Source organism: Cupressus sempervirens, chromosome 8 (genome assembly GCF_028749045.1).
Source record: "Cupressus sempervirens isolate cs-2001-9-10 chromosome 8, ASM2874904v1, whole genome shotgun sequence".
In the NCBI taxonomy this organism is placed as follows: Eukaryota; Viridiplantae; Streptophyta; class Pinopsida; order Cupressales; family Cupressaceae; genus Cupressus; species Cupressus sempervirens.
This window is the reverse complement of record NC_143125.1, coordinates 260,270,909-260,283,025: the sequence shown is the minus strand read 5'-3', so window position 1 is coordinate 260,283,025 and position 12,117 is coordinate 260,270,909. Positions and strand designations below refer to the sequence as shown.

At 35.5% G+C, this 12,117-nt stretch overlaps 1 protein-coding gene across 1 annotated transcript in view; it reads left to right on the top strand.

Annotated features, from left to right (window-relative positions):
• NUP155 (nucleoporin 155) overlaps positions 1-12,117 on the top strand; it is a 171,794-nt gene that overhangs the window by 107,230 nt on the left and 52,447 nt on the right. The window contains exons 4-8 of the mRNA XM_089797398.1: positions 5,604-5,730; positions 5,925-6,187; positions 6,313-7,996; positions 8,180-8,392; positions 8,775-9,022. Of these exons, the coding sequence (XP_089653524.1) occupies positions 5,604-5,730; positions 5,925-6,187; positions 6,313-7,996; positions 8,180-8,392; positions 8,775-9,022 (2,535 nt within the window). The remainder of the gene's footprint in view (positions 1-5,603; positions 5,731-5,924; positions 6,188-6,312; positions 7,997-8,179; positions 8,393-8,774; positions 9,023-12,117) is intronic.

The window sequence follows — 12,117 nt, the reverse complement described above, 5'->3', positions numbered from 1 at the left end:
ATCTGGAAGAAAGCATTGAATACATGAAAAAATTGTGGGTGCAGAGGAAAGGTTGCAACAATGTCGAGGGAATAAAACTTTCCATATTTATCTTTGGCCTCGTGGGAGATTACCTATTAGATATCATAGCTTAAATGGCTAACTTATTTCACTTTGGAAATCAAATTATACGCTCCATTTCAAGGTTACATTACTATCTATCATAGATAAGCATTTTGTAATTAAAATAGTTGCATTTAGTTGGTATGAAGAGGTGCGCCATTACATATTCGCACCCCTTCACTTTTATAAATAGGAGATGTAAAATCTTATACAATATATATTCATATACAATTCCTAAAATTTTACATAAGTGCATACCTGATATATTATTTTCTCGTTGGTGAACAAATGGAATTTTGAACTAAGCCTGTGGACATTGAATTATTGATACGATTTTGGAGTCAAACTGCATTGGATGGATCATCCATAAGGAGTGTCTCTAGTGCAAATTTATTTCCGGCATGATTAGTAAGAAATATTTATTTTATTTTATTTGCATGAAGCTTTAGAGTTGAAATATTATATATTTTCGTTCTTTATAATTATTTTAAAAAATAATATAAATTAATTTATATGATAGATAAGTGAACATGATCAATTATAGCATTTTAAAGTCGAACATCATAGATATTGAGAAATATTTAATTGTTTTCGATTCTGTCTGGTTTGTCTCCGAACCATAGGAGTTAAAATACATTCTAGAGTATTTCAAAATTGCGTCCATATATTTGATCGGTCGCATCTTGATTACTAAATTGTTTATAATTGATGTGCATAGAATTTTATAAAGTTATACGTAATAACTTATAATATTGACTCTATTGCCCTATTTAATTAAGCACTGGTCTTTATATTATTCATGATTCATAATCCATACGCTGGTAATTATCTCATATCTTTCTTTTGAAGAATTAATAGATTCATTTGGTGCATTAATCCATACTTATTTAAAAAAAATTCACATATTCATTTATTATTCTCTATTGACAATTTGCAAGTTAAAAGCTTTCTATAATCCTTGCTATTTTGAAAACTCTCATTATATTCGTATTCTAACCAATCTGCTATAAAGATATTGGATCTAAGTTGTTGTCCAAGATCAGGTGTGCCTGCCTTGGCCTTGTAGAGCCAAAAGTGCGGGGGATTTGGATCACATCGATCAGTCCCGTCAAGTTGGCCATAACTGGTTGGATATTCGAGCATTGCGTTGGCAAGTCTTGTAGGATTTCAATCAGTGGTTTTGGGAACCAACAGATTGGTGACTTTGCTGGGGGCGAGTTACAAAATCTCCTTAAGAGTCTTTGATTTCAGACTAGTAAGAGTCAAGTTCTATTTGGTTAGTTAAGCATATTTTGATATATCTGATATCTCAATTAATGAGTTCTTTACATTCATTAAAGTGCATTTTTAAATTCCTTGAGGATTTCGATCTCTCGTAATTATTTTATGAATCCTAAATTGCTTTGTGGAGATTGTATCTTGTAGAGCATTGTATGTCTTCTTTAAGCTTTGGCTGCGGATTTGATCTTTGATGAGGTGTTCTCTACTGGAGAAAACAACTCATATTATCGGAAACAATTCATTTCCTCCATTAGGAGGTGGCGGCTCTATTGTGTTTCGATGAATTTTGGATTGGTATTTCAAGAAAGGGGAGTACTTAGATCATCAGTGACTCTGCTGAGGGGGATGACTTAGAAGGAAATGGTATATAGCGTTTTCAGATGTATTGACCATTTCAAAGAAAGTCTTTCATTCCAAATGGCATCAGGCCATTGGATTTCGGCACGTTTGATTATGAACCTATCAAATTATCCCCAAAGCTTTCACAACTTGTACCAAAATTCCTTGGAGAACGGGATGAACCAACCATTCAGCATTTGGATGCATTTTATACATTCATAGAAGACTATGAGGTCCATGCAGAGGATCATTGGATGAAGTTATTTGCCAAGACCTTGAAGGACAATGCAAGACAAGCATATGAATCATTACCCACACAATGCATCTCGTCATGGAAACAATTCGAACAATGGTTTCTATTTGAATTTCATGATGCAAGCAGCGCAGATGAGATGTGTTATGAACAACATGAAGATTAGAATTGCAACATGGAAGAGGACCAACACATGTCTCCACTTGATGCCTTTTTCAATATAGAAAGATATGAAGATGAATCCGCAGTACAATTCTTCATGAGAGTGTTTAATGCGTATCAAGAAATACCTTTAGCATATAGACCTCCATCCTCTAATCTTTTCAATAGAGTACAAGAACTAGGTCTCTTATATGATCAGCAATTTCGTATCTTTCTCAAACTAATGGATAATGAATTGACAGTAGAAGAGAATGAGCAAACACGAGTTGAGTGATGTTTCAAATTCGAATATAAAAGAAATTTTTGATCCCATTGAAGAAGAATCCGATCGTGATGAGACTGGTAAGGATTAGTTTATGGGGAATATGGAAATGAGGAAGAGGATTCTCTTAGCATGGATGAAATCTCAGCCTTATTAGACACGGAATATAAGATGTATGTTGAAAAGAATGGCCCAAATTTTTTCTCAAAGTGGAATAGTGGATCAACTCATATTCAAAAAGTATTTGATAAATCCCAAGAAGGTACAATATTTGATGAACGTGTAATTGATCTATAGAGTTTATCAGATTTATTCCCTGTAAGGCATGAATAATTACTTTTCGGAAACAAAGCACCTTGTGAAGTCAATCCATATTGCTTTCATGAGGAGGAAACCAGTGAACCAGAAAGATCATACACTTCACAGGAAGATGATATATTTGTTGAAGATGTGCATTGTGGTCTAAGTATAGAAAGAGATCTATTTGGATACAATTTCAAAGAATTTTCAGATCCCATATATGATGAATTAGCACAAGGGAGTGAAGAATATAGCTCTTATACACTTTTTGGATCTTGAGGAAAATGCGAACATTCGGGAAGAGGAAGAAAGTGCATCCGAGAATGATTTCAATATCATTTCAAGCATCTCATGCGGTGAAGTGATAGTGAACCCTTACAGAATATTTTGTGAAGTTGAAATAGAGCAAGGTACAACATATAAACATAAAGAAGTTTCAAATGGAAGTTCTCATAAAGAAATTTCCGAGGTTGCTACTTTCTTGAATTCATTGTTTGAAGATCTTTTATGCAATCAAATATATCAGCACTATGACGAAGATAACACACCTAATGATTTTGAAGCTGACACAATTCATGATATGTATTTAGAAGGTGAGGCATCTCCCAATTTATCATATGAACAAGAAATGTAATCATATGAGTATAGTTCTGAATATCTTCCAAGTTTCATATCCAATCAAATTCTTGGTAAAAGAAAAGTTGCATCCGTTGAAGATGAGTTAAACCTTTTTGTGGGAATAATCAACATCTGGAGTGTGGAGATGGAGAAGATTGCATACAAGAGGACAATCAAGCAAAGATCATTTTTCTTGATACTTTTATGACTGATCAAATGCATGACATTGGAGATCTCGCATTTAATGAAGGATATAATGCGCTTGAAGATCTATCAAAGGCTAAACAAGAGTTAGATGTCAAGGATTGCATTCATGAACCAGAGACAGTAGGTATTGCTCATAAAAGTGATGCAGTTGATACAGGTATAAAGTATGAACAGCATACCGAGATGAGTATCCTTGAAGACTATGATAATATTTATTGAGAATATGCTTAGTGACATGTTTTTATCTCGAGGATTTTTCTTCTATGTATACTAATCAAATGAGTGAAGCAGAAGATCAGAGGTTAGGATTTAATGATAATAAAATTTATTTCTTTTCAGATGATCCTACTGAGTACTGATAAGGTAAAGGTTAATTCTAAACAAATGATGAAAGAAAAGCACATGTCATTTGATTATTGGTTTTCATTTGCAAGGAGAATGACTAAACTGTCTAGTTTCTTCAATTATTGAGTTGAATAATTTATTCTTCTACATGCAATCATGTATGGGTTAGTAAGGAGACACAATTGGGTGCGCAGATGCAGATTCTCCCTTTGGGTAGGTTATCCCAATGTTGGATGAAGAGAGATTCCCGCCTCTCAGAGCTAAGAGGTATCATACCACACCCTTGGGCTTGGTTGTGGCAAATGTTTGGAGCCCCCCATCATGTGTTCCTCTTAAACCTCTACGATGGTTGGTTGTGGGAAGTGAAACTGAAAGCAATCATGTATGGGTTAGTAAAGAGACATGGTTGGGAGAGTATATACGGGTTCTCCCTCTAAGTAGGCCACCACAATGTTGGATGGAGAGAGATTCCTGCTACTTGGGGTAAAGGTGTGTTATACCATGCCCTTGGGCTTAGTTGTGCTGAATATTTTGGGCGCCCTATGGTGGGTTCCTCTCCAACCTTTTCGCTGGTTGGTTGTTGGAAGTGAAACTAAAGAATGTAAGCAATCATGTACGGGATGGTAAGGATACATGATTGGGAAAGCAGATATGGGGTCTCCCTCAAAGTTGGCCACCCTAATGTTGGATGGAAAGAGATTCCTGCCACTCGGGGCCAAGGGGTGTTATGCCATGCCCTTGGGTTTACTTGCGGAAAATGATCTGGGGCCTTGTCATACATTCCTCTTCAATCCCTGGTATAGTTAATAATTGGAAATGGAGCTATAGATTTTCAAAAAAATATTAACAGCATATTTACTTTGGAAAGTTAAATAGATGTTTTATGATTTCATTATAGAAATATTATTTGAAAATCAAGTTATGTCACGGAATTGTTACTTTGGACAAAACTAGGTTACACCAATTAGGGCACGTTACGATTTCTCTCATCACATGTGTGAGAAAATTATGACCTAGAATGATGTTTTCTGGACATTATTAACAATTGTGGTTGAAGTCCATGGATGTGAGGTGCAGACAAAAATATTTAAGAAATCATATAAGCTTGCTTCTTCCTGCTGAGATGCAAGTGTGCAGACTACGGCATAGTCCAATTGTGTGTTGATACCTGCACTTGTATTTAGGTGAATGTAGCTTCTCTTGAGAAAATTGTCTTCTGCCCAATCACAGCCAATTTAGCTTCAACAAGAGAATGAGAAAATATCTGGTATTGACTACACGAAAAGACCCATATAGAGCAGAAGTATGGTTCCTATTCTACTGAATCATGGATACTGATTTCAACATATAGTGGCATCTGGTGATGTAAATAATGGTCATGTGCTTCTTTAGCAATAAAAAAACGAAGGATATGGTAGGAGATGTGTTTGATGAATATCTAGAGTGAGAAAGTTTTAATTCTTGTGAAAAAGCTTACTAAGTAAATGGACAAGTTGATATCTGTGTAACAGGCCGTGACATGAATTATATATAAGAGCTGCCTTTTTTCTGTAACACAATCTTTATATTGCAAGCACATAAATTCTCAAATACAACACTTCTCAATTACAACACATTTATATTTCAACTGCTTAAAGTTCTAATTAGTTTGATCCGAACTTGAGGTCTTTGTTTTTATTTAACCCAAAACATATTCAATGTTTATAATTATCCTAATGGGCCTTTTTGATTCAGGGACGGACAATGCCCAGAATATAGTGGTGAGGAACAAGCCATATGTGCTGTAGGCCTTGCAAAAGTTAAGCCTGGTATTTTTGTTGAAGCAATACAGTATCTTTTGGTACTCGCTACTCCTGTTGAGGTGAGTGAATCCTAATGGTCCATCATTTTATCTTAATAAAGCTATTTTCTTGATAAGGAACAGCCAATCATCTGAGTTTTGAACTTGGTATTATGTTTTGATTTTTGATTTTATTTTTTGAATTTGTTTTTCTCTTTCTACTGATCAACACTAATGATTCTTTACTGGCTAACCAAAGATTGTATTTTGAACAGTTGGTTCTCCTTGGTGTATGCTGCACTAGCAGCATTGATTATACCGATCCATTTGATGAAATTTCTTTACAACCATTGCCTGAGTATACAATACCAACAGATGGAGTTACTATGACTTGTGTCGCATGCACAGATAAAGGCCATATCTATCTTGCTGGGCGTGATGGCCACATATATGAACTGCAGTATTCCACGGGTTCAGGCTGGCAGAAACGTTGTCGCAAAGTCTGTTATACTGGAGGGCTAGGAATCCTGTTATCAAGGTGCTGATATATAACATTTCACATTAATTTAACTTATTATTGTTTTACTTTTATTGCTCAGTTAAGTTAATGATATGTTGTATCTTTGATACTGACCAAGGTCCAAAAGACCTCTTCTGAATCAGGTGGGTGTTGCCTAATGTGCTGAAGTTTGGAGCTGTAGATCCAATTGTGGAGTTAGTAATTGATAATGAAAGACATATTTTGTATGCACGGACACAGGAGTCTAAGATTCAGGTATTTGATCTTGGGAAGGAGTGTGATGGTCCTCCTAAAAAGGTCACAGAAGAAAGAAATTTGAGTGATCATAGGGATAACCGCTATGGAGGGGCTCGATCAATTGGAAGTAGGGCAGCATCGAGGTTTTCTAAGACATCTATTGTATCAATTGCAACTGTTTCTACAGTGGAGTCAAAGTGGATACATCTTGTTGCTGTTGCTTCAGATGGTCGTCGGATGTATCTCTCTACAGCTTCAAGTATTGGGACTAGTGGTCCTCTTGGAGGATTGACTGGTTTAAGTGGCAGTTATCAAAAGCCATCAGTTTTAAAGGTGGTAACAACACGCCCTTCTCCTTCAATTGGACTTGGAAGTGGTATTACATTTGGAAGCCCTTCGGTCAGTGGCCGTTCTCAAGCTGAAAGCTTGGTTATGAAAATTGAAACAGCTTACTATTCTGCTGGTGTTCTTCTGCTTTCTGATTCATCACTTCCAACAACTTCTAGGCTGATAATTGTTAGTCGGGATTTGACCTCATTGTCAGCAACATCAGGTAACTTTACATTAGGTGGAATAACAACCACAGGTAGAGGCTCCCGTGCATTAAGAGAAACAGTAACAGAGCTGGCTGTTGAGGGTAGAACTCTTTCGTTGGCTGATGTCTTGCCCCCACCAGAGTGCACAACTACTGTGCAAGCTTCATTGTTGGAATTATGTGACTCCGGAAGCATTGAAGAGTCCAGTGAAATGACTAGAGCCAAAAAATTATGGGCACTAGGTGAGTTGGCTACACAACATATACTTCCAAGGAGGAGAGCTGTCGTTTTTAGTACAATGGGTCTTATGGAGATTGTATTTAACAGGCCTATTGATATTCTGCAAAGATTATTGGAATCCAGTGCAACAAGATCTTTGCTAGAGGACTTCTTTCAGCGTTTTGGTTCAGGAGAAGCTGCAGCAATGTGCCTTCTTTTGGCTGCTCGACTTACATCCAGTCAAGAGAATATAGTGTCACATGTTGTTGCTGAAAAGGCCGCCGAAGCATTTGAGGATCCAAGACTTGTTGGGATGCCCAGGATGCAGGGTACAAGTACATTGATGAATAGTATCACCCCTGGAGCTGGATTTAATATGGGGCAAGTTGTTCAAGATGCTGAGCCAGTTTTCTCTGGTGCCCATGAGGGTCTTTGTTTGTGTGCATCGAGATTGCTCTGGGCTGTCTGGGAACTTCCAGTTATGGTTGTTAAGGGAGAGTCTGGAAGTGATATGGATATGGACAATGCAATTATTGTCTGCAGACTTCCCATGGATGTGATGCAGATACTTGAAAATAAAATACGTTCATTAGAACAATTTTTGAGGTTAAGGAGAAACCAGAGTAGAGGACTGTATGGCCGTGTTGTTGGTGTGGGAGACATGGCCGGTTCGATTTTGTACAATGCAAACCAAAGCTTTGGGACAACAGATCAAACTGGAGGAAGACATGTGTTAAATATTCCTGCTCGCAATGGGGAACAAGGAAGTATCCCAGCACCATCAAACAAGAGACAGAGGGTTCCCTACAATCCAGCAGAGCTGTCTGCATTTGAGGTGCAGAAAATGTCTATTATTTATAGGATCCAATTTGTCTTTATGAGTTTTGTTTATATAGATCACAGTTTGAGTTTTCAATAAATTGATATGTTTTAAGATGCCTGTTTGCAGCAATTTTGTGAGTTCAAAATTTTGTTATAAGAATATTAGGCTATGTACTATATTGTATTTTGCTGTTAGGTTAGAAGCATGGAGTGCATAAGGCGATTGCTAAGAAGATCGGGTGAAGCACTTCTTCTTTTTCAACTTCTTTCTCAACACCATGTGGCTAGGCTAGCACAGAGCTTGGATAGTAATATGCGAAAGAAATTAGCTCACTTGACATTCCATCAGCTTGTCTGTTCGGATGAGGGTGACCTGATTGCTACAAAATTAGTTGCTGCATTAATGCAGGTATGCTCTTTCAGTGTTGCCCTTAGGTTTTAAATTCTGTTTTAGTTTTTAACAGATTCATTTACAGTTTTACTGTTAAAGTAAAAGGGTAATTGCTAGTTTTATCCAGATATTTTGGACGCTTTTCATTGTTTATTTCATTGAAATTTATCATTTCTCCCTTTGGTATGAGTTTGTGCTTTAGAAATGATTTGCCAATATAATGTGCTCTTTCTTTTTAACATTTGTACTAAAAATCTTTTTCCATGTTTTAGTTGTTGGACCATTGATTGTGTGTGCGCTGGTTGTCTGTAACAGTTTGAGTGCTTAATTGTTTTCGTCTTCATGTCGTATTTCCTCTTTTCATTTAACATTAGGCACTCACTTTGGTCTTTATTTCCAGTATTATATTGGGCCAGATGGTAGAGGAAGTGTGGATGACATCAGTGTCAAATTGAGGGATGGATGCCCAAGCTATTATAATGAATCAGATTACAAATTTTTTCAAGCAGTTGAGTGCCTGCACAGGGCTAACACTGCTGTGGATTCTGAAGAGAAACAGAAGTTGGCAAGACAAGCTCTGGATATCTTGGTTAAAGTTCCTGAAGCTGCCGACTTGCTAACTTTATGTCAGCGATTTGAAGATTTGAGGTTAGTTTTTATCTCCAAGGTTTCTCTAACAGACTGAAATATTTGCACTACCTTGATACTCAATTGGAATCCCAGAGGGTTGTTGCATCAAAAATGTGGATTGAGTTTTCTTTGCTTGGTAAAAATTGTCTAGATTATAGAGTTCTTAAAGTTTTCTGCACTTGAAATGGTGTTCTATTTTTTCTCATATTTTAGCAACATCATTGCAGAGAGTAGCCTTATGAGGCAAAGTTACCTAATTTATAAGATTTTCTTCTGTTGAACCTCCCCTCCTGCTCGTTTTGTGTGTATTTAGACATGGGTCCACACCATTTAGTAAAACCTGAATTGTCACAAAGAAATTTTATCTGTGTGAAATGTGTGCTATTCTTCCTAAAATCAATCCTTTAAAGTCCTCAATAATGAGGAAATAAAATGAGAAATTGCCATCTAAATATATATTTTCCATATTCTAATAGATTTAAGTGGATGTGTGCTTACATTTTCTGCACATTTCACCTGTGAGTGGGGCTCTCTAGGATATATCAACGTTCTACTTATGGCAGTGATTGATCTTTTGAAATTCAAGATTAGATTTATATTGATCACTTATGTTTACAAATATTCTTATAATATATATTCTTTATGAAGTAACCTTGAACAAATTAATAATGGTACTTAATAGTACTGCTGCCACCTTTAATATGAAAGACCCTATTTTGAATTGTCTGTTATCTACATTTGCAATCGGCATGAACACTAATTTATATAAACTAAGGCGTGTACTATGGGAAACTGACCCCTACATACATCCCTTCATCCAAATGACTCATCAATTCCACACAAGGTTTGGCGGTAAATTAAATGATAATCCTTGGTCAATGTTGGTTTAGCAAAACACTTCATGACTGCAAGGTAAGACGAAAGACGAGGAAGACCCAATCACGTGCATGAGTGTCGTGTGTTAGCAATATGACTAGGCCCAATGTAGACACTAGTTTATGTGGATATAATGTTAAAGTCACCTGCACACGTCACTCCAACATGCTCGATAAATTTGAAGTTATAACCACAATCAACATGCTTCATGACAACCATATAACAACTTTGATTCATAATTTTACCATAATATGGATATAAATATTAACATACACAATTATATATATATATATAATGAACAAGTTATTCATATGAATTATCCGACTGAAGCTATAAATTATTAACATGATCTCTTTCTCTTTTTGGTCAAATGCTTGCTAAATTCATGCTGGATAATCAGTCACTGTTACTTTTTAAATCAAAGACCATGTATTGATGACTAGGGCAAGGAATAATTTATTGTAGTTTATGTTTCATCCCCTTCATATTGAAAGAAAGCTATTGCATTTCACCTAAAATGAGCTTGTGAGGATCACAACACTCTAAGGTCTTTATTATTTCTTTTCCTCTGTTTGAGGGGTGAGAGTGTTAAAGATCTTAGGCTTTGGATATGTTGTAACTTGTAATAGCACTTACAGATTTTTTTTGTGTTTTCCAAGTTACTATATGAGTGAATATATATGTGATTAAAGAGGCATGTCTCTTTAATATATTAACTTACACTAGTTATAGTTATAATACAAGATATATATATATATATATATATATATATACACTTAATTATTTCATATATAATATTTGCCATATATTATTTATATATCTCATATATATAATATAATTTATCCGACATAATTATAACATTAACACTCCCTCTTAATGAAGAAGGATAAAACACATAGATATTACACCATAGGTAATATTTCAAGAATAATACATATAGGAAATCTTTGATCAAAAGATTTCCAGTATATGATATCATATGAGTATTGGCCTATCAGAATATCAAAACATGATATTCATCAATCACTATTTGATATCATATTAGGTAACACGAGCATTGGCCTATCAGAACATCAATCAAATGATATTCAGCAAGTGTTCAGGGTAATGGCCTATTAGAACGTCAACTAAATGATATTCACCAAGTACTCAATGCGGTAATGACCTATTAGAATATCAAGGCAAGATATTCACCGAGTACCTAAAATATATCTATACAAACAACTTGTAGATAGTCAAATTAATGACATCTAACACCTAGTTGTTGATTTATAAGATAGAGCCTTTCATTATTTATTTCAACATTTACAAAAAATGTATATCATGATACAAGTTATTGTAAGGTCATCGCCTTTCAATAACTTCTCCAAATACAAGTGATAAATCATTTAGAAGTCATTACTTCCTCATGATGTACATAGCGGGTAGGCTCATACACACATGACAAGAAAAGTTCACATGAAGTCACCACAGATACTATCGTGTGGTTTTGTCATGACATCCATCATGAAACATATCAAAGAATAAGGTTTTAACCTCAAACTTATCTCTCATAGATAAGAATGTATTACAAGGGATTGAACTTGGAACTTCTTCACGAAGAAACATTAACCTTATGACCTCTAATATCAACTTTTCTGACCTCTTAGAACAAAGTTCTCTTCAATGAAGCATCAAACTCCTTTTGAATATGTTATCATCCTTCTAACTGCCTAGCAGCAAGTCATGTCATGCTTCCCTAGTTCAAGAGGTATCTTGATAGCATAAGGTCTTCCGACTGAAGCATATTTTCTATCTGCTTCCTCTCTTTGTTCAAGGCTGCCTTTAATGAATTGTTAGACTTCATTTCATAATCTCAATCATCAAGGATATTTGCTTCAAGAGACTCACATTATCCAACCTAATCATTAGATGATTAATGAATCCTAAATCATATCTTCTTTGGAGCTACTATCATAATGATTGAGTCTACACAATATTTGGTAGCATGCCTAATGTTCCAATCTTCTTCCCTACAAGAACATCCCAGAGAAAACAAAATGGATCAAGGAAAATAGCTTCTTATAGTACATATAGAAATACAAATAAGATGGAGACTAAATACTCAAGGAGATAAATACTTAAATTTACACACCAACTTCCTTGATACAAATTTCTACAATTAGAAAATGCCTTCATATAAGCATTTGTCAAACAATGGGAATGGTACATTGATTCATATTCCCCCACACAATGTA